This window comes from Pteronotus mesoamericanus, unplaced genomic scaffold (genome assembly GCF_021234165.1).
Source record: "Pteronotus mesoamericanus isolate MK-2021 breed Mesoamerican mustached bat unplaced genomic scaffold, CSHL_Meso_final contig_1018, whole genome shotgun sequence".
In the NCBI taxonomy this organism is placed as follows: domain Eukaryota; kingdom Metazoa; phylum Chordata; class Mammalia; order Chiroptera; family Mormoopidae; genus Pteronotus; species Pteronotus mesoamericanus.
In genome coordinates this window covers 1,580,732-1,603,627 of record NW_026555002.1, presented here as the reverse complement: position 1 = coordinate 1,603,627, position 22,896 = coordinate 1,580,732, and the positions used below count along the sequence as shown (strand labels likewise).

The 22,896-nt window shown below is 56.3% G+C and overlaps 1 protein-coding gene across 1 annotated transcript in view; it reads right to left on the bottom strand.

Moving 5' to 3' along the window:
- IQCA1 (IQ motif containing with AAA domain 1) overlaps positions 1–825 on the bottom strand; it is a 94,840-nt gene extending 94,015 nt beyond the window's left edge. Inside the window, exon 1 of the mRNA XM_054570439.1 lies at positions 502–825. Coding sequence (XP_054426414.1) covers positions 502–825 — 324 coding nt within the window. The remainder of the gene's footprint in view (positions 1–501) is intronic.
- Positions 826–22,896: the final 22,071 nt, after the last annotated feature.

Genomic DNA, 22,896 nt, shown 5'->3' with positions numbered 1-22,896 from the left:
TGGTGCCCACTGTCACACACCCTCCGAGTCACTGCTGACCCGGAACAATGGAGGAGACGCGTCCGCCCGGGAGCAGGGAGCCGGCCACCGGAGGCTGCCCATTCAAGGGGGCGGGGAGAAACGGGCGGGGGGAGGTGTCCTTCAGGACGGAAGCAGAGGCGCTGCTACTGGAAACTGGGAGGGCGTGTGCACCGGACCTCTGGGAAGGGGTCGGCCTGCTCCCCTCCCGTGGACCCGGACAGACGCCACGGCGAGCAGCCAAGCCACAGCTACCGCGGGGTCCGGCCGACCCACAGACTGTAAAGACTCACTGCTGCCCCGCATCAGGGCACCCCAGCCGCGGCCCCCGCAGTACGGTCTGCCGAAGGGCTGCGCCGCAGCTCCTAACGCAACAGACAACTAGCAAACACGTCTACACGGCCTATGGAGTGCTGTTTACAGGCCTACGTATCTTATTTAAAACAAAAAGGAACTCATAAGGAAAGAAAACTGAGCACTTACGGGAGTCAGCTTTAGGTCCTGTAAGATATCGTCAAAATAATGAAACTCAGCTAATTCCAGTTCCACCATCTCGTTCTTCAGCTCCAGGATGCGGCCCATCACCCCATCCAGGATCTTCCGGATCAAGATTCGCTTCTGCGGGTGAACAATCTGGTCGTAGACACTCTCCAGGTCCCTAAAGATCTGCACGTATTTTATGTAGAAGGTGGCTAACATCTGGAAGATGAACACTTCATTTCTGGGTGGTTCTACCGTCTTCTGAGACTCTTTATCAAGCAAAGAATTGAGGGCTTCGTGGGTCTGATGCCACATTTTGTTATACATTCTGAGAAAAGACAGAGTTCGGACACACAATTAGCAACAATGACTCGGTAAGGCACGCGGACTGGTGCCTGGGGTGACCAGGCGTGACTCGGCCACACGTGAGCTAAGAATGCCGCATGCTGCCTGTCACAGCGCTCTTCAGGCAGCTCATGTCCTGTTCGGACATGAGTGTCATTTCTGGATGTGACCACTGCTACCGCCACCAAATGAATAGTTTAGAAAGCCTTTCGCCTCTATGGCACACAGGGGTTCCTGGCTGTACCCGTCGAGCCAGCACTGAAGCTGATAGCCAGACGAGTTAACTGATCTGTCCCCAGACAGAGCTGCGGGAGCACAGACTGCACCGACCGCTTTGGGAAGTATTTCAGGATGACCTTGCAAAGTTGAACACGTGCCACCCTGTTAAGGAACAGCCACGCCCCAGAGACGCTCTCATCAACCTGCATCACCAGTGACCACAGAAACACTTCTGTGCCGCGGCAGAAACCCGGGGGCCGCCCCGGGGCGCAGCCACAGGGGAACGAATGAGTAGACTGCAGTGTGTTCTCCAACACACGGCGGTGACTCGCGCGTGACCGCAGCCCTGAGGGCCAGGCATGGACCTCGCAGACCTAGCGGAGGGCGGCGTGGAGGGCGGCGGCTGGGAGGCTGGCCCCCCGAGGACGGCCCCGCAGTGGCCGAGGTGGGCGGAGCCGGCAAGAAGCGGGAAAGGGGCTGGGGGGAGGTCTGCCCCGCCCGCCCCTGGGGCGCCGGCTCGCCGTGGGCCGCCTCCCTCGGCAGACCCAGGCCACCCCACCGCCCGAGGCTGGTTTCCCTGGACCCAGCTCACACCTCTGTCCCCAGTCCCTTTGTCAGTCCCTGCCGCCAAGGGTGCCCCTCCTTTCCTGTCGGGACTCTGCCGTGAATGGCTGAGACTTTGTATAAAAACATTGGGTGATTTTTGGCTCTTTTACAATGTGTGAGCACCGGGACTGAGAAGCTACCTGGAAGGCCGCTGTGTCTGGGAAGGGGCTTATCCCTCAGTGGGCTTCCCGGGGCATGAGCGGGTGGGCAGGACCCTGGCCACTGCGGGGGACGAGGCGGCCCGAGAAGCTTGGCCTCTATCTGCGGGGTCCCCAGGGGGCTGTGCGGTGGCTCCACCTCCTGCCGGCCAAGCGAGTGTGTCAAGGGGGCTGCGGGCTCTCGCTTCCTCGTCGCGGGCAGTCGGGCCTCTCCTCGTCACCCCCCCTTCCCCCGTGCCTGCTGTCCTTGCCTGGACGGCTTGGCGCCTGCTCCTGGGGTGGGCGGCCCGATAGAGACCCATAGGCAGTGGCCGCCACCGACCCGCTCAGAAGGACCAGACCTGCCGCCCTCTGTCCAGGGTTGCAGGGACCTGGCTTGTTAGCCCCGCCCCGGCCCCCAGGTCCTGGCCTCTTCCCTGCCCCCCCTCCTCCTGGGTCTCCTTTCCCTCCTCCGGCGTTTCCGTGACATCTCTTGTCAAATGCTCCAGTGTCCTCTTAGCCCTTGTGCGTTTATAGCCTTTTAAACCCTTTATTGTCATTTTAGAGGTGATTCGGGAGGCGGTGGCAGTAAACGTGCGTATTTGATCCACCTGTTTCCACCGGGCGCCCCCTCCCCTTGCCCCCTCCCAGAGGCCAGTCCCAGGCGTCCCTGTCCCCTCTCCGTGCACTGCCCCGGCCGTGGGCCCTTCCTAGCCCACGCTCCGCACTTTCACTCTCCCGGGAGCAGGAAGCTGTGCGCGTCACTGAGCTGCTGACCACAGGTCACCTTTGTCCTACAGGTATCCCGGGGACATCCCATGAACGGGGGCCCCTGGCGCCCCCATGAGGTAGGGGGAAGGAGACGCTTGCTCCTGAGTCGGGGGGTGGGGGAGGCAGCGTTTGAAGCCGGGTCTGTGAGATTTAAGCTCAGGCCGCTACTCAACGCGGAGCCACCTCTGCCCCTACCAAAAAGAAAAGAACCCGCGCTGCCACAAAATGCACAATGGCAACTTTTGCCAAGGTGACCGGTGACAAAACACACTGTGTGGCCTGGATGGGTCGGACACCAAAAAGACACAAAGCTTTATAGCCCCCTGTAACCCACCTTTCCCCCCTGCCAGCCCCCCACGGCCCAGGGAGTTTGGACATGACTCCCGCCCGCTGGGCTCAAGGACCGCAGTCCTCCAAAACCGGGCTGTATTTTAACAAGAGGGCAGGCCAGGAGCCCTCTGCTACCCCGGCTCCTTAGAAAAGAGAAGGCGATTGCCAGGAAGTTGGAATGTCATTGAGCCCGGGACACACCACTCCGTGCCTAACAAACGGCCAGAAACCAGTGCTGAAAAGAACAACAATGGCAACAGCAATGTCTCCTCTTGGTCAAACTTGTCATGCCTCAAAAAGACAAGCGAAGGAGAGGAGAGGGGAGGAGAGAAGGGGAGGGGAGGGGCCGGGAGGGGGAAGCAGAGGAGCGGGGCCGGATGCACTGCGGGTCCCAAGATGCGGGGGCTCAGCGACGTCGGCCTGGAGAACACAGAGTTGTGCAGGGCCCCGAGAAGGCCAGGCCTCCAGCACCGGGGAAGGGGCAGCAGCCCCGGGCGCCCGCTGACCCGACGGGGCCGCGGGCTGCTCATTCCAACAGGCTCAACAAATGTTCACATAAAGCAGAAGAACCGCCGCCCGTTCGGTGGACTAAGTAGGGTTTAGGGACTAAACCTGTCAGGACAACATTACAGAAGAAAATTACAGGCTAATTTTGTTTAAACTTGGATCTGAAATTCCACTTAGCAAACAAAACACGGCGCCAGATCAAAAGAACCATTCCCTGTGACCAAGGAGGGGGTCGTCTCAGGAATTCAGGAGAGCTCAACATAACGCTGAGCTGAACACAGCAACAGAACAGTAAAAGCCGGAGATGGTTTCCGCAGATACCAAGAAGATGCTCAATAAATTTTAATTTACGACACATGCCTGATTAAGAGTACTATCCACACTCTCCGAAGACCAGGCGATGTCGATGCTTCAGAATGCGGAAATCCAGAGGCCAAAGACAACTTCAGTAGAGAAACACTAGAAACACACCCAGAGAAACAGAAGTAAAAAGGGATAAGGCAGATATGAAAGAGATTAATATAAAAGATTTTAAAAACGGCTTGTAAGTGACTCCATTGCAAAATCCAAGGAAACGGGTAATGAAATGTAAGGAGTCAATTAGTACAGCAAAGTAGCAAGAGGTAGAGAAAACCCAGAGCAAAGCTGAAGAAAATTCTAGAATGCTAGCGGCAGACGTTGAGAGTAGGCAGAAAGCAATATCCATTCCTGCCTGGAGAGACGAGATATAAAGAAAGCAGACCCCAGAGACTGACGCGCAGATTTAATATTATCCAGAATTTGGTAATAATGCACTGTGGACTCCATAAATAATTTCAGTGACAATTTCTCCACTTGGGGGTGGAGTTGAAAATAAAAGATCAAGGGCATCTTATCAGACGTCAAAGCATTTCGCACACCCGCCAGCACCAAGGTTTGCAATAGCTGAGGATGTTGCCTCCACAGGGGGCCGGCGGGGTGACCTGGACCCCACAAGCCCCAAACCCATCAACAGCAAGGGGTCTGGGGCGGAGGAGGGCCCCCCGCCCCGGGGCACGCCAGCCAGGGAGACAGCGAGGACACACCTGGAACTCAAGGCCTCCCAGACTCTGCTTGGCGCGGACCCAGGCTGGGCCCGTGGCCCAGCTCGGGGCGCTGAGCGGCTCCCCCCGGGGTCGGCTGGGCAGGAGCCCCTTCAGGCCCCGGAGGAGCCGACCCTGCTCCGGAGCTTCTGGCCAAAGGCCCTTCCAGCGGCTTGAGCCCTCCAAGTCCTGCCGTTCGGGCTGTGGCCTTTGCTTCCTCGCCCGCGGTCTTCCTGTGGACCCTTCTCAGAGAGCCCGGGGAAAGCGCATTGGTTCATGGGAGAATATTGACCTTAAGGGGCTATTTGAGCCCACGAACCCCAGCCTCACACCCCTTACCCTGGAGGCTGACGTGGTCTTCGGTGCCTTCCCCGAGCAGCCACTGGTCGCACCCCTCCGCCCCCAGCCGGCCAGGCGCCTGGACGCTGGGCCAGGGCCCGGCCAGCCTGTGGCGCCCCGTCCCCCCTCGAAGGCCCTGTCCCGCGGGAGCCCCGCCCGCCCCGCTGCCCTGAGGTCCCAGCACCCTCCAGGCGGCGCCCGCGAAGGCCGGGTCAGACAAGGGGTGTGCAAGATGACCTTTAATAAGAGTGTTATGGAGAGACTGTCCACAAATCATTGATTTGCCTTTTTAAAGCGGGCGCCTCGGCGGCGTGTAGCCCATTCGCAGAGCTGTGCGGCTCTCACGGGTGTCTGGCTCCAGAACGCTTTCTCCGCTCCAGAAGGAAGCCCCGTCCCGTGGGCCACGGCCCCCACCCCCAGCCCCCGGCAACCGCCAGCCGACCCGTGGCTCTGTTTGCCTACGCTGGACATCACACGCAAGTGGAAGCGTCGGACAGCGGTCCCTGTGCCCGCGCCTCGCCCTTAGCCTCCCATTTTTGGGGTGCACTGGGGGGCAGCACGCAGAGCACCTCGCCCCTCTGTGTTGCTGACGGATGTTCTGCTGCAGGGGGGCACCGCATCCCGGGGCCCGCGCGTCAGGGGCTGGGCGCGCACCGTGTGCTGCCTCTCGGCTGCGGTGAACGGTGCTGCCGGGAGCATCTCGGTACAGGTTTCCGTGCAGACACGGGTTTTGATTCCTTTAAAGGGAAAAGCGCTGCCAGTTTCGCATCAGAACCCGCCTCCTGAGGTAGCTGGTCTCACGCAGCGCGTTCAACCCCTGAGCCTCGCCGTCCTCAGGCTGGGTGCTGGCGCGGGCCCCGGACACCCCGCAGGATTACTGCGGGAGGGGGTAACAGCTGTGGAAGGGTTCTGGAAATTTTAAATGCTCCTTGTAAAGAGAAGGTACTATTTTATCCATGAGGCTACTTAGCATTTTTTAAGTACATGATTGGTTTCAGACTTGAGCATATGACCTAGAAATGTTACAGAGATTGAAGTCAGGCGGATTGTGGGTGGAGAAGACTGAATATGACAGTTGAAAAAGACCAGAGTCTTCTATCCACAGCCTGGCAGCTTTCCTGACCTGGAGTGGGGGCGGGTAGGGGGGACGTGACTATTCAGGCACACCATGTGCTGCGGGAGAAAACCTAAATACTGCACAACGGGAATTCGCACCAAGCTTTATGATTCCTGATAAACCTTCAATTCTTCCAGTGTTATCTCGCTGCTCATTCTCTTGCTGGGACGCCCCCGCGGCCTGTCTCTTCAGCCAGGCTGTCCCCTGCTCTGGGGACGCAGCAGCCGCCCCCGAGGCTCCCTTTCGCCCGCCTGCTCCTCCCTGCCCCTTCCAGGCCCTTCTCCCTCCTGCCCCCAGCACTGCCCGGCTTTCAACTTCATTCCATGGGGAGGCGCTGCCATGTCCCGCAATGTCGCCATCGTCTGCGCTCTACCCCACTTTTCCCCCCCCCCCCGCCCTGCCCCCCCCCCCGCCCCCGGACACGGCCCACTGAACCGCCCGGCGAGGCAGGGACTCGGCGCTGGCCTCTCCCCGCGGCCTGCGATGAACGCCCCTCTATCTGCAGCCCAGGCCCGGAGCCAGGTCCCGCGCCCTCTCTGACAAGGACGTCACCCGCTTCTCCCGCCTCCGGCCGTAGCATCCCGTTTCCTTGACCATGGGCCGTTGCCTCGAAATGACAAATAGGCCATTGTTTCCTGCCTTAAAAAAGATCTTTTAAAAAAAGAGTCTGTCTCCAGGTCCTGTTTCCCTGCCACCCGCTACAGCAAACCTCCTTCAAAAAGTTAGCTGTGCTCACTGCCCACAGTTTCTCTCCTACTCTCTTCTGCACCCACCCGACTCAAGCGTTCTGTTCCATCGCTCCACGGGAGGTCAAGGTCACCGCTGGACTCCGCTCTGCTGAGTCGACGGCCAGTCCCCAGTCCTCCGAGACCCCCCTCAGCCGTGGTTCGCCGAGTCTGTGACCCCCCCTCCCAGGAACAGTGTTTTCCCCACCAGGCCTCCAGGACGCCACGATGTGGCCTCTTCCTCACCGCTCATGCCGGGACCCCTTTGTCAGCCTCTCCTTGTGTCCCCAACCTCTTACTCTCAGAGGAACCAAGGCTGAGGCCTCGGACCCCTCTCTCTTCTGCCTGCACTCGTTCCGTGCCTCAGAAAGACCGCCCACACACCAACTGCTGTCCATTTCTACGTCATACGCAGGCCTCGCTCCCGCACCCAAGGCCGGGACATTCGGCCGCCTCCCTGGTCTCCATCTGATGGCCACCTGGCACTTCCAACCCAGCACGTCTGACGCAGAAGGCCTCGCCTCCCCAACCCACGATCCTCGGCAGGCGCCGAACCCCTCCGCTCTCACTTCCGTGCCTACCAGTCAGGGTTAGTAACAGGGCAGGCTGGGCTCTGGCGCCTGGGTCGGCCCCCCTGAGGAACGGCTTGGCCTCCCGGTGCCTAAGTGTCTGCATCTGTAAAACGGACCTAATATCGCAGCTCCTGCATTGAAGGGGTGCTGTGAGGGTTGAAAGTTGTTCTATTTCAAGCCCTGAGAACAGTGAAATAGCCGCGGTGCAAGTGCTGGGTGCGTGCGGGGTCAACGCCCTTTTCACCGCCACCTGCCTGAGGCCTCTTGGTGCAAAGCAGAGAAGGACAGCAAAGCTTCTTCAAGACCCTTCTAGACTTAATACTGGAACCTGGGTGCTTTCACAAAGCTATCATATATTACTGTGAAATACTAACAAAAAAAGCAGGCAACATACTGGGAAGTTCTGAAGGTTCTGCCTCCTCCAAAATACGTGAGCAGGGCTTAGGGGGCACAGCGGGGGGCCTGGTGGAGGCAGTGCCACGGGAGGAGGAAGGTCTAAGTGGATAACATTCCTTGTCCACAAGAAGCTGATACTCAGCCTGAGGAGTGCCTTTATTTGCTATAATGTAAAAAGAAGGGAGGGGAGGAGGTGGGAGAAGAAAAAAGCAGAGAAAAGAAGTGGAGCAAGCCATCCTTCGGTTTGGAGAAGCCCACCCTACAGCTGTGGCCCAGCAGCCCATCACTTACATGTTCGACATGGCTGGCTACTTTCCCTCTTTCCCTCACCCGCCAGGAAGCTCTTCTGTCGCCCTCCAAAAGACCTCCCGGGCTGCAGGGCTCGCGACCCAACCACAGGCGCTCCGGACGTGGTCCTTCCGGAGGGAGTGGCAGGGGTCTGGGAGATCCTCGCACTTCGGCCAAGGAAAGGTGACAGCCAGGGATGCGCAAGCACAGAGAGAGAGAGGGGATGGATCTCGGCGCGACCCCGCGGCTCTGGAACTTGACTGTGGCCGCGAGGCGGAACCTAGCAACGGAGGCGCTACGCCTGCGCAGTGCCCTTCCTCTCGGGCGCGAGCCCGACGTGCGCCCCGCCCCCCTGAGGGCTATGCGCCTGCGCCGGCGGCTGCTGTTCCCTTGGCAACCTCCCCTGACGCCGGAAGCCAGGGCAGCCCCTGCTGCTGCTGGCGGTGAGTTGGCCGAGCCGCTGCCTCGGGGCAGTCGGAGGGAGAGGCCGACCTCCCGCAGGACCCGTCCCGCGAGAGCTCTCGGGCGGCCCCGGGTTGCATCCTCCGAGAAACGTAGCCCCGGAGAAGGCCTCGAATGCTGTGGCCTCAGCCCTCCCATCTGTAAGGAGGGTAACAGTCATTCGTCGCCTGGCCTCTGCTCTGGGCCACCAGCAGACTTAGGCTGGGGGTGTGGGACAGACGCCCACGCTGCCCTTCTGGGGCGAAATGAAAGTGAAGCCTCCAGTGCCTTGTGAATGAGCAAGTTGCTCGGATTGTTTTCCTCGCTCTTCTTCCTTCACATTGGGGAGAGCAGGGCGAATAAAATGGTACTGGTCCGATGAAGATAGCATAAAGTATATAACACAAAGAGGAGTCACTCACGGCAACGAAAATGACTGTCAGTCAGCCATGACGTTTTGGTTGGTCCAAGAAGGAACCTACGTTAAGGCAGAGCAGACACACCTGGCAGGAGGCACACCAGAGATATCTGCACACGTGGTCAGAGCCGCCGTGTCATGCAGAACAGCCCTGTATCGCCCATAGGCTCCCGGGCAAACTCCCCACTTCACATCAGAGGGGCTGAGACTCTTATCAAGAGACCCAGAAGGGTGGAGACCACCGCCCTGAAGGTGTAACTGAGGCAGGCTCCAGGCCGCTGCGGAGACAGCCGAGCTCCACGCCCCGGGGCGCGGCTCCACGCCCGGCTGATCTCCCTCCTAAAGGGCCGCCGGGGGCTCTGCCCTGCCGGACAGGGGACTTCACCTGCCCTGCTGCCCACCTGCCAGAGACCCTTCCTTGCAGAACGCTGACGACTCCCTCGCCCACAGTGCTGTCCCCTGGACCTGCAGACTCAGACTCTGGGACTGGGGTTCATTATCCCCCATTGACTGCTGTGTGTGTTATAATTCTCTTAGATTGTCAGAGTGTGAGTAGGATACTAATGTGTGTTGCTGTTCTACTTTGAGTGAAGCCGCATTCAATAAAAGCTGAGTGGACGGCGTGGTTACCTCATGTGACTCTTGCCTGTTCCTTGGTGCTGGGCTGCTCTGCAGGCAGCGAGCCAAGCCGTTGCCCGGCTGACTTACAGGAAAGACTACATCATGAACTTACATTTGTGGCCCATATGTAGTAACTCTTGCGATTTATTTGCAAATCTTATACCCTGCAATTCATACAGGAACGTCTTCAGAGTGAATTCAGTCGAACAAGCAAGGACAGCCCCATAGAAATGGCAGGATCTGGGTCACAGAGCCACCCTCCCCCAATTAGTAGTTCAGTGAAGAAAAGAGTAAAACCCGCAAGAAATAAAGGAGTGACCTCACAAAAAATGAAGTACGACTACATGCCATAGACTTGACAAACTGCACTGCATTGCAGAATGGTATTCATACCATCCGCACCCCACCCCCCAGTAAATCCCCCCTGGGGAAAGAAACTAAGCAGGCAAAATACCAAGAATTCTCCCTCATAATTCCGATGTGAAGAAGACACCAATCTTCCCGGTGAGATAAAAGAGTAGAGCAAGCAAGCAAGGGCAGAGCAGAACACACAGGCCACCAGGGGAAAGCCCAGGGCCTTGCGCTGAATGGGGAGGCCGGGACTCCAAGCTGCGGGGCGTTCTGCGTGGGAGGAGCAAGGGCGAGGGCGCGGTGGTGAAGGGCTCACCAGGTTTGCAGAGGAGAAGGCAGAGCCCGGACCTGGCTCGGGCCCCGCGGATCAGTGCTTATCCTCCCGGCGCGCGAGGCTGCAGACAGGTCAGTAACAGTGCAGTCGCCCAGCCCAGCTCGCGGCCTCAGTCAGGCACAGGGAGAGCTCGCTCCCTGTACAGTGAACAAGCAGAAAATTTGCCGAGAGCAGCCCATGTTAAAAATGAATAAGCAAAAGGTAACTTGTTTAGTATGCAAATCCAAGGCTTCGATAGGAGGGGGAAAATTAGGAGGGTGGTAGCGTGGCTGAGACAGGTGAAGAATCTAGTCTGGAGGAAAACATAACCAAATAGAAAAAAACTTCATACATGTCTCCCATGTAATAGAACGAGTTAATAAAACCAATAGAATAAGAGCTGAGAGAAGTTATAAAATGGCATACTGAGAAGCGATAGAAGGTTACGTAACTAAGGAAACCAGATAAAATTAGAAATAGCCCAACGCGGAAACCAAAGGAGAAAAATCAAGAATTAGACTGGGCACAATCTGTCTGAATTACTGACTTGAGAGGGAGAGCGTGTCTTGAGTCGATTAAAATGACTGTAGAGAAAAAGACCAAGGTGTTTAAGCCGTTAGAAAAAAGGTTTGTGGATATTCCTGAAAGCAAGGCCCCTAATGTTAATTTTGTCAAAGATGTAAGGAAACACTTCTGAAATAAAAGAACGACATCTGCAGATCGTAAGTCCTCATTCCGGTCCCGGAAAAACTGATATAGAACAAAGATATCCTGAATATTTTAATCAACTTCAAGGAGAAATGGGAAGATGTTCCCACAGTGGCTCTCGACCTCAGATGAAAAAGTAGTGATATTTACAAAGTTCTGGGGAAAAAACGTGGCTCCAGCTATTTCTACTCACTGAAGTTAATATTCCCCAATACGAAAGCCCTCAGGAAAAGGAGGACTCACGTATACATTGGCATGTTTTCAAATGCGAGTAATAGAAAACCCAATGTCCAAGGGCTGAAACAATAGGAAGTTTTATATCTCCCTTAATAGCAGGAGCCGCGGAGGGGTGGTCCCACAGCCGGTGACTCCTACGGCTCAGTGACAGCATCCGTTCTCCGCGGCCTCTCCATCTTTTGGGGCCGTCTCCCTCAGGGTGCTGGAGGACCCCGCTGACACCTGAAGGTGGGTTACATCGCCATCAGGCAGACTAGGAGCCCCCAGTTCATTAGAAAGGGCGCTTTATTAGGATGGGTGGACTTGCGAGCAATTGGAGCTGCCAGACAGCCACTCCCGACCCTCCCTTTTCCTAATGGTGTGGCTTGAAGCGGCTCGGGTGACGTCTCTGCACCTGGGTCCCTCTCCGCACGTTGAGAACACCCGCCTGTCACTCTCAGCGTGGGGTGTGCCGGAAGCCTGGAGGGTATGACCCTGTGTGTTTAGAATAAGGGAGGTTTGGTTCCTGGAATGTTTTTCTGAGAGCTCGGCGCTTGAGCGCTGCAGGTGGTCTCCTCACGTTCTTCCCCGCCTGCGATGAGGCTGCGCTGGAGGTCGCCCGCGCGCGCGTGGGGACTGGACGTTGAGAAGTGACCGTGGTGGTCCCCCTGTCGTTTCAGGGGACTTCAAGCCACGCTGAAAAGGACAGGGCACCGACTTCGATCCGGGCTCCCCACCCCTGGTGCTCTGGTGGGCCTGCGGCCCGGCGACCAGCCAAGGGGGCTCCGTCCCAATGGAACAGGCACAGTACACATCGGGTCGGACGGCCTCCACCCCTGAACTCGGATGCGAGAAGTGTTTTCTGTGCTCCTGAGTATGAAACGCCGCCGTTCTACAGAAGAGACTGTTACGATCCCCGCAAGTATGAGCTCAGGAATTAGAGTTTGATCACACACTCTTTATTATTTGGCCAAGTTTTTACCTGCGCAGGGGCCACCTTTCCCTCGAAAGGAAAAAGGCGCACCGCTGTAAGGGTACACGGGTTTTTATAAGCAGAGCAAGCAAGCAAGATACAAGGGCGAGAAGTGGCAGTTAGCAATAGGCAGCTTCTTTCTTTCTTTTTTTTTTGCTGATTAGGTTCAAGGCTGTTACTGGGCCCCCTACTCTTTCTCTGGTCAGGATGTGTATCTGAGGCAAGGTTCAACCCTCGCCCTATGCCTCCTCCTCATTCTTGTCGACTCTGGCCCAGCTGCATGGGGGCTGCACCCTGATATGTTTTTCTTGGTACCAGTTTCTCCCTTATCCTCAGCTCTGACCCTGCCCCTACCGGCTGTTTATCTGAGTCAAGGCTCAGCCGCTGTCCTATCCTGCTACCAAGGGGGGCTCTAATTCTTCCCTTCATCTTGGGGCACTGTCTGCTCTAGTTTCTTGTTTCGGCCCAGGCTTGACCTAGTGTTAAAGCCTGGCCCCTTCAGAGACCTATTTGAAAATGCCAGATACTAAACCTTCTGCCCTGCCAGGCCCCCTGTTAGGCCTGATGTCTCTCTGTACAGAAGCAAATGGATGAGGTGCGGCTTCTTACATTGTCACACGTAACGGGAAATACATAGAGCGCGCATTTTGTTAATTCGTAGTTATCAAAGTGAAACTGGTAGATCTCTGGTGTTCGAAGACATACATCCACAGTCATGCCTCTCTGTCGCCAAGCCCCAGCGTCCAGGACGCGTTATAATTTGTGACGGGGACAGTCCCACTGACCCCCGAGGACTGCTACGAGGATTAGATGCATAACGTACGCAAAGCGCTTGGCACGCGGTGGAGCCCACACACGGCTGTGCGGCAGCTGGCCCCTGAGCCGCCAGGGCTGCCGGGGGCTCTGCTCAAAATCCACCTCTCAGGGAGCAGAGTTCCTAGTTTAGGGGTTCAGAGAAGGCTTGGGGGGTATCCAAGATGTCAAAGACCTGCTCCTTCCAAGCTGTGCAGCTGAGGACTTGTAACACAGCCACCGGCCTAACGGCAGTGACCCCCAGCAGCTGACCTGGCCGAGCCGCGGAGCGTGGCTGGACGCGCTGGCTCCCGGCCAGTCCGTAGCAATAACACAGCACAGGAGATTTTGGCCGGGGAACGGGTCTTATTTGACAGATTTTCTTGAGGCTATGTTAGTAAAGTAATTTAAAAGGGATGTGAGCAATCCGTACATCACATTCTGGATGGGATTCCAAAGAAAACAGACGGTACAAACACAAGGCTATTTTACGTCAAATAAACATCACTTCCACTGGGAAATGAGTGTGTGTACATGTGTGTTTCTTATAAGCTGCCTTATTATCTATAAATAAAACTGCCCAGTGTGAGAAAAAAATAAAAAGGAACTAGCCAGAGGCAGGATGTTTTTTATTTTTATTATTTTCCTGTTTTTTTTCCCACAAACACAGAGGCAGCCTCTGTAACCCAGGTGCAAAGGAGGTCACCTCTCATTGTTTTAACACCTGCTCGCTTTCCTAACGAAGGCGGTTTCCACCAGCCATTGATAAATTCCGTCTCCAGCCGCCTCAGGAACGAAGGTCGCCTGTATTTTGATAATGCGCCTGAATTACTGACGCGTTCTGTCCGATTTCTGTCCTGCTTTGTTTTGTCGGGCCACTTCCCTCCCCTCTGGCTGTTTTCACAATGCTCATAATGAAACAATAGCTCTGGACACTCAGAGCAGAACGCACGTAACAGCTGCATTGTGCCCAAAGCCCAAGTGACGCATGAGTGAGACCTCGAGCCTTGAATTGTCCCCGGCCCTGCTTAGAGCACCAGAATGCAGTTCAGCAGCAGAGAAAACATCTACTTAATCTACTAAATTACCATAGTTCGCTGCCAGACTTAAGAGAAATACAATCTTGGTTTTTAAAAAAAGAGGCAGAAGGCCAGTGAGCATTTCCACGGGCGCTCGCTTCCTTGTCCGCCTCCCAGTTGTCTCCCTGCCTCCTCCACAGACGCGCAGGCCTTTGGGAAGCGCAGGCCCCGCCGCAGCGGCCGCATCGCTGGCGGCCCTCCGCTGGCGCTGGCGCACTGCGAGGGCTTAGGTGTTGAGTCATTGCGTGCACGTGCCTGCCTCAGGCGCCCCCTTGCAGCTGTTTACTTAGGCCTTTCAGGCTGAGAAAATTGTTTCGGACTTTTTAGTTGTCCTCTCACATAAAAGACAGACACGGAAGGAGAGATACTACTTTTAAAATACTTTTTATTCAAATATAAGGGCAGAAAGTGCGCGACCCTCTGGCATCCAGCTCAATGAATTTTCTCAGCTTGCAAACACACGTGTCATTGGGCCACGGATCAGGACACAGGAAAACCCCCGAACCTCCCCCGTGCCTTCCGAGGCTCACGCGGGTCTCCCTCCCGAGGCAGGCACGCCTGCCTGACCCCAGAGATTATTCCCCCCTGATAAAGGAAAAGCGATGAACACTGTGCGAGCTTTATGTGCGAAGTATGATACAGGGTGTATTCTTTGGGGGCTAGCTGCGACCACCTCACAGGTGTGGGACTCATCCGTGCTGTTGCAGGCAGACGACAGCGGTCTTCATTGCTGGGCAGTGTTCCGGTGCGGGAACGGACCACGCTTCACTCCCGCTCCTTGCCGCTGAGCGGGGCTGCCCCGGCAGGCGTCCTCGTGAACGGCGCTGCGGCCGTCCCTCTCACACGGCCCCTTGTAGGCAGGCAACCCCCGCACCCTGCCCCTGGCTGGGCCAGAGCATAGGCGTGCGACGTCTGTTCACCTTTAGCAGACACTGCCAAAAAGGTTCCCGAAGTGGTCGTACCGGTATTTCCTACCGTTTTACCAGTAAGAGACCCGGTGACTCCAGATGCTACCAATACTTGGTATTTTCTGCCTTTTCCTTTTTCTGTGAAGTCGTGGCACTATCCCCTCGTTGGTGTTTTAGTTTGTACTTCCCTGATGAGTCATAATGGTGCTCAGAACCTTTTCACACGCCCCTTTGGCCTTCTGGATGTCTTGTGTGTGTGTGAAGTGCCTGTGGACGTGTGGGACCGGCTTGTGTTAAACTTTGTCTCTTCCTTGTCCATCGGTAGGTGATACATGTGTGTCCTGACGCAAGCCTCTGTTGAGTATGTTTATTGGAAATATCTCCCCACCATGGTTTGCCTTTTCTCTCTCATACTGATGTCTTCTCATGAACAGAATGTCCTAATTGTAATGAAACCGAACACATCCATCCGTTTCTTTAGGATGAGTGCCTTCTGCGGGTCCCTTTCGCATTTAGATCTAGAACTCCTGGGGAATTAAGTTTCCCAGAGGGCACGACGCGGGGATTAACTCTGCGCAAACACGGAAGTCAACCGGCAGGGCTGTGCAAGGGCCGCCCTCGCCCCCTGCTCCGCGGGACGCCTCTCTCGTCAGCCACCTGTCCCTGCGTGGGGGACGATCTCTCCCTGGATGCCGCTGAAGTTGGCTGAGTGCTTTTCTGGGTCTGTGGGAGGATCCCATGACTCTCTCCTGGAACTCTGTTGCTGAGAGGAGGTACATTGACTTGAACGCGTACCTGGGACAGGCCGTGCTGGACGGATTCGCTTTACCATATGCAGCTCGCTTCGCCGGGTGCGATGCCCTGGAGGGAGTTTGCACCTCTGTTCGTGAAGGATGTTCATCTGTAGTTTACTTTTAATATCGGTGTCAGGATTTGTGTCAGGGTTATCGGACCCCATAAAATAAGTTGAGAAGTCTTCCTTTTTCCTACAGTTGCTAAGAGTTTACGTAAGATTAGTATTAGTTCTTCCTGAAATGTGTGCCAGAAGCTATTTGTGCCTGAAATTTTCTTTGCATGGAGGTTTTTCTAAAATGAAGACTTGACCGTCTTGAGTAGATCTAACCCTGTTTCTCCTTCGTGTCGGTAAGTTGCGTGTTTCAAGCCATCTGGTCATTTCACAGAAGTTGTGCAATCTATTCTGTTACGTTGTTTCTTACATTTCTCTAATACTCCTTTTAAGACGATAGGTTTTGTGGTGATATCCTATTTGTCCCTCCTCATGTATGAAACTTGTGTTTTTCTCTTTTTTCCTTGATTAGTATTGTTATTAATGAGTATTAACTGATTAGCATTTTATTAATATACTCAAAGAGGAAGCCCTTGGTTCTATCAATTTTCTTGCATAGCAAACCACCCAGACGGAGCAGCCGGCAGCGGCCCACGCTTCCGCTCCGGCCTCTGGGGTGCAGCAACATTGGCCCAGATGCGTGGGCCCCCGCCTTCCCACGGGGGGCCGCCACCGAGGTGTCCGCGGAGCTGTGGTCCCATCGGAAGGCTCGGCGGAGGGAGAGCCGCCACCCGGCTCACGCCAGGCGCTGTTGGCAGGACCCGGTGCTGGGGGAGCTGCCGGCTGCGGAATTCCGCCCCGCGCTGTGCGCTGTCTGGGGGCCTCCCCTGCCTCCTGTCCGCACGGGCCTTTCCGCAGGCGGCTAATGAGCTGAGAGCTGGATGCTGTCAGAGTGAGCGAGCAGAGGCGGGGGGGGGGGGGGGAGGCGGCAAGCGAGGCTGGAGCCGGAGCCTCTCCCCACCCCAGCCTTAGATGTGACCCTGGCACGTCTGCCTTTCTTTTCACGCAGACTCAGCACTACTGTCTGAAAATGCCCGGCTATGGTGAGCTCGCACACTGTCGATTTGTGCAGTTGTCCATAGCAGGCTGGCTGGCCCGGGACCAGTGACTCTGTGAGGGTTGCCTAGAATTATTTTTATCATACTGAATAATGGCCTATGGCTTTCGGGTTCTCGTTCCCGAGCACCGATAGGTTGTTCCTTTGCTGCATTGTCTTCCTCTATACTTTCTGCTTCAGGACGTTTAACATCTGTTTTTATACCCTAGCAACACGTAGATTTAATGACACAGGCAAGGATTGTAACAGGAAGTCAGTAGAAAGTGCAGCGCCCCCACTGGGCGTACGGACAGATTCCCCGTGACTGCAGCCAGTGGAACTTAAAAATCGCTCCCAGAAAGCAGGGGGCCATGAGATGTTCCACTCTGACGTCATCTCCGTCATCAGGAACTTCAATGAACGATAGGCAGTCAAAATTATTTTGGGTTATTTCATTGCACTTCCTCATGTTTCACCCATTCACTACCGTGACTGTTTGTGAACACGCCTCTGGTCCTCTGTGTCCAATCTAGACGTCCCCTGCAACGTGGGCTCCTGTCCAGGCTCCTCGTGCGAGGCGTCAGGGTTAGAATGTCTCAGCGTCTCCCCGTTGGCTGCCTGCAGACTGGGCTGCCCTGCCCGACGCTCTGGCTCTCAGTAGGCGCGGGGTGAGTGAGAGAAAATGAAAGTGCCCAGAGGCCTGAGTGTGGCTCGGAGGGCGGGGGCCCGGGCGGGCCAGGCGGGACTGTGGCTGCTCTCTGCAGGCTGCTGACACAAACCGAGAGCCTGCGTTCCCCCCGCTGCCGCCGCCGGGCACGCCAACTCTCTTCAGACCCTGAAACGCGTTCTGGCTTCCTCCCAGCCAGGGCCTGGCACGGAGGCCTTGGCCCCACCCCACGCCCCGGCCAGCGCGCCAGCCTAGGACCAGCGTTGGCCAAACCAGTGTGTTCCACAGAAGCAGAAGTCAGAGCGCGCCGGCCTTCCTGCCTGCGGGCTTCGAGGCCTGGGCGGGTTGGCCGGGGCCAGGGTCCTTGGGGCCTGTGTGAGATTTGGAGGTTGTATTCCTAGTAAACAGTGGCATGGGTGCAGAATTCAGGCAGAGGCAAAGGGAGAAAATAAATAAATGATCAGGTATGAAGAAAACAGAGACATGGATAAAAATCAGAGACGATGTCCTCTGCATTCATTTTCTGTCGCGTGGGACCCATTAGCACAAACTCCGCGGCGCGGAGCGCCACCCGGTCAGCAGCTCACAGTCGGTCGGTCAGCAGTCCGAGCGCGGCCTTCACCTGGGCTCTCTGCTCAGGGCCCCGCCAGGCGACACTGAGGCGACACCGAGGAGGGCTGGGCCACGGACCCCGCGGGCGCCCTGGGTCCCCTGCAAGCTCATTCGAGGTGCTGACGGAACGCAGAGCCCTGCAGCGAGGGACGGGGCCCCAGGACTCGGCTCCTGGAAGCTGCCCCGAGGTCCCGGCCCGTGGCCCTGTCGCAGCACGTACGGGCTCGCTTCTGCAGAGCCAGCTGGAGACCCTCTCTCCGGTGGGCGTGACGACAGAGCCTTGCGGGCTGTACCCTGATCAAAGGGGCCACTGACCCATCCCAGGCACCGGCTGTCTGTCCACACTCAAGGGGCGGGAGTCTCGGGGGCCTTCTTAGAGTTCTTCCTGACACAGGCTACGAGATCAGGTGGTTTAAACAAACTGCTTTGGCCAATAAGGAAAATAACGAATAGATATTGTTTGGGAAAAGGTCTCCATGTCCAGCCTCTGTGAAGTGGACAGCTAAACCATACCTTGTCCTATGTGGGTCTTTGCAAGACTGACTAGGGTCATGCATATGCAAAGCATCTGCAAAATGAACACTGCTCTGCAATATAAGAAAATAGAGACTGTGTCTGCGTGTGTCTGTGTGTTGAGTGTGGGCATCAGCCTGTGTCTGTATGCGGGGCATGTGTGTGGGGGTGTGCGTGGCGTGCCCCTGTGTGCGGGAGAACACTCTACGACACGTGCTCTCTCCCCCTGTCCCCCCCCCCAGGAGAGGCCCCACCTTTCCTGCTCCCGATGTACCTTTGCCCATTTTAGGAACCTAACACATTCCATTTATACTGAGTTTCTTTTGTACTTTGCATCTATTTCCCCCCAATTAAGCGCCCAGCCCTTCGTCACGTTTGCGTCCACTTCGCTGTCATCAGAAATGAGGTGAGAATAATTCCGCTGCAGTGCAACGCAGTGCAGGGCCGGGCGTGGGTGCCAGGCAGTGGGCAGCGGCCGCGGCCGTCCTGGGGGGTCCTCGCGAGCAGACGTCGCCCGAATCCTTCACCGGGCCTGTGCCGCGCGCCCGCAGCCAACCAGGGGAAGCGTCGCCCCACTGGCGGGCTCCTCGCCGAGCTCCTCCGCCTTTTTAGAGCTGCTTCGGTGTTAAAACGGCGCCCTCCCAACCGCCGCGCGTGCGGTTTCGGCAGGCTCAGAGAGCCCCTCCGCACTCCTGTGGCTTCACGGTAAGAAAAACAGCGGAGCGCAAACTCTAAAACTGCGCAGCAGCGACCCGTGGCCTCCAGGATGGCCGCACCAGCCGGGAGCCACCGGCTTCACAGGTGGCGCGAAGCTAGCTGTCCGGGAGACCCGGCGGCACAGTGACTTCCGACCGCGGCGAGGGGCGTGGGGTGAGGATATGTCAGCGGGGCGCAGGCTGCAGGAAGGCTGATTGCTCCTGGATAAGATCAGTCGCCGGGGCGGGCACCATAAATCGTCCGGAGGAGGGGATTATTGGTGACCCAGCGCCCTGGTGTGAGCCTGTAACGAGTTAAGAGGCGTCACTGAGAGCGTTCTCCTTCTCCGGGCTCAGAGAGGGCCGCCTTGTGCCGAGGGGCGCACACGCGAGGCCTGACTTCCACATCAACCGCCGGCCACCTCGCGGCTGCGCTGAAAACTCCCACTCCGCCGGGCCCTGCTGCAGGGTGAGCGGACGCCGAGCCTTCCGGGGACACTGAGTGCAGCCTCTCAGGCTGTCCGCAGACCGGGGCTGTTTCTTCTCTCCCCAGTGAACGCTTAGCCAAGACATGCGCCAGAACTGCCATGTGTTCTTTCTGCATCTTGAAGCCTTCTTCCCAGAGAACCAAACTGTAGTCCTGCTTCTGCTTCACCAAGCAGAGACCTTTTACAGACGGACGCGTTACCGGCTGGGGCCCTGCACTGTCCCTTCTGGTTTTGCTACCGAGAGAGCTCCGCCGTCTGCCGCGTGCCCCTGTGTCCACGTACCTCATTCTTCTGTGACCTTCAAAGCCCAGGCGACCCTGCGTCCCCTCACTCCCCCCACCCCCCCGCCTCTCCTGGCAGCCCCCCGCCCTAGGGCTGACTCCCCTCCTCTACACTCCTGCAAGGCCGTTGTTTATTTTTGTAGGTTGTAAACAGCTGCCTCAAATTGGCTTAGCGAATGGGGATGTTTATTGGCTTCTGACCCTGGCAAGCCCAGGGGTAAACATGGTCTTCCCGCAAAGCTCAGTTGGGCTTTGTTCTCTGTTCCGCAAATGCTAGGCTGCCCCCGCCCCTGCCACCCCCGCCTTCTGTGACCAGTCCCATCCCTGCCTGGTGGCTCAGGGCAGAGCGTTCTTCTAGCCTAAGCTCACGGAGCCGTGTCTCAGCCAAACTCAGCCTGTGAGAGAGTCAGAGGACCCGTGGCATTTTCCTTTGGGTGGCTTTATTTATTTATTTTGTCCGTCTATAAATGAGTAGATCTTGCCCACGGGTGATCAGAAAGTCTGGGTGCTGGGAAGTGCATGGGTGATTTCTGTTATTAATGACTGAAAGTGATATTAACTGATGGGTAACAAGTACTGTTTTAGGGCAAATGAACCGGCGTTACTTGAAAGCTGTCACATCTTGTGAGAGGGCTCTGACCTCGTGTGGCGCTGACTCACTGGAAGGAGGAGAGCGAGCCCCGCCTTCTCGCCTGTGACTCATCCCACACCGCCTGCGCACCCACACCCGGCGCCCGGCGCCCGCGCGGCAAACGAAAGGCTCAGGCGCCCTGCCATCCGCCGGCCAGCCCTGGGCTGCTGCTTTAAAACCCTCGGTGGCGGCTTCATTCCGAACCCAAAGCGGGTGATACTTTCATGGCAGCACCTGCTCTGTGGGGGCGATGGCCGGCCGCTTTCCGGTTTACAAAGGGGAGAGAATTCATTTTGCTGAATTTCTACAATATTTAGTTTGATGCAATGAGTCCAAAGCATGAGCCCAGAGAACCTTCTTTCCATGCAAGCAGAAAAGGGGAACGGACAGCCACGATTCCAGTAACTAAATCCATTTTTTCTATTACAGCGAAGATCTCTTTAACGTGAGCCAATGAACTGAGCTGGAGAGGGGACGGGAGAAAAGGCTGGCGTTCTGTGTTTGCCTTGAAAAAACAATATTCCGAGAGCGCACCCACCGTTCACACCGTCCTGACTTCGACGGGCCTCCTCCGCGCGGCACCTCCCCGGCGGAGCCCTCTTGGCCCTCGGACCCCTCCAAGGACAGGATAGGGCGACAGAGGGGAGTAGAGAAGACGGCAGGTGAGGAACGAGACGGCACGCTGGACGCAGCCGTGCCCATAACTGCGCTCCGCGTACGCAGTCTGGCCCCCTGGCCGGGCGTCCTCCTGAGGGGCCCTGGGTCTGTGCCTGAAAGGGCTCGACAGGGGACTCCGGGGCCATGCTTGCCCCCCACTGTTGACACTTGTGTTTTCTCCGGAAAGAAAGCCCCAGAGGCCTTCAGCCACATTGCGGCCTGCATGGCCTCCGACCCCGCCAGCGTGGGCCTGGCGGGGCCGTGGTCCCGATCCCGCTGCCGCCCAGAGGCTGAGCTCCGGCCGGGCCTCGCTCCTTGCGTCCCGGCTCTGTGTCGCCTGAGTCCCCACCCGGAAAATAGCTGTGGGGCTATTTCCCTTATAAAACACTCAGGGTTGTTTTCAGAACAAAATAGTATCAAAGGGTCGTATATAGCATTTTACCCTCGATAAGCCCTTGTCACACCTCTCTCATTTACTCCTCGTACCAACGAGGCAAGCTTTGGTATTATTGTTGTGTGAATCTGAAAATGACTTTCATTTCGTATGACTTTCTCAAGGTCAGACGGCTCGTGAGCAGCCAGCTGGGACCTACCGCAAGGCTTTCACACGACAAGAGAAAAATTTTCACAAATAGGAAACACATAGTAGATAAAAAACGGTACACGTGGGGCTACATTATGCACTGAAGAAAAACACGAGGCTGTATATGAAAGGGGGCTTATTAGACGTTAAGTTGCGACTGCCGATCGTTTTGAACAAGGTGACATTTCAACACAGTATGTTTCACGCTGTGTTTCACGCTGAATTTCATGTACACATTGGCCTGTGTTTTACTCAAAAATCCTCAGCTCCTTCGTTTTTCCGATCTCCAGGGTAAGAGTTTCATGCAGAATAATTACTGACCCTCAATGTTGACTGTTAAACTTAACCCACACCTCAAAAATGGGTGGATTTATGGGGTTTCTGTAAGGAAAAAATATATATAATTAGTAAATAAAAACTAGGCCAGAAAAGAGTAACGATACTATTTAAAAAGTTCCCAAATGGGGTTCCGAGGAGATGGTGTCGTAGACAGCGGTTCCGGGAGCCTCCGCCCCCAAATTTCTCTGTTCTGTGGGTAAAGTCATCAAACTCAGTTGAGGCCCGGCGCGTCTGGCTGGCTCCCAGCTTTCAGAGGATGCTCAGGGGCAGCGCTCGGCGGGAAGACGGCCCTAAGGAGCCCCAGGCGAAGGCCGGAGGGGCCTGTTAATCAGGGCCTGCTCCAGGGAAGGGATTTCACAAAGAGTAACAGCAAATGCCCGTATTACATGGGCAGCCAGACAATTCAATAAGAAACACATCCAACAGTTGGCGAATGCATGGGCAGAATTGTAACATTTCCACCAGCATACACGCAGTTAGGAAGGAAGGTGGAAAACCGTTCACTCCCATGGGCAAGCAGAGGACACATTCAGAGCGTCCGTTCCCTGCCGCGAGTGGTTAGGGATGTTCTGATCAGTCTACTTGTCCTCAAGAATTTCCTAAGAGGAGGGAATCTATCTACCAACGATTTTCAGTAACGAAGCAACATTCTGCGTTAGGAAAATAGCCATAAAAATTGTACTGTCAGCCCTAACACGTCTGTTGCACAATAAACTTTGTAGATTATTGGCGACATGAAAATATTCCTGTCACAACTTCCCGTGAAAGTACAAAAGGCTACGAGGCGCTCAGGGCTGAACAGGTCCCCAGGTACCG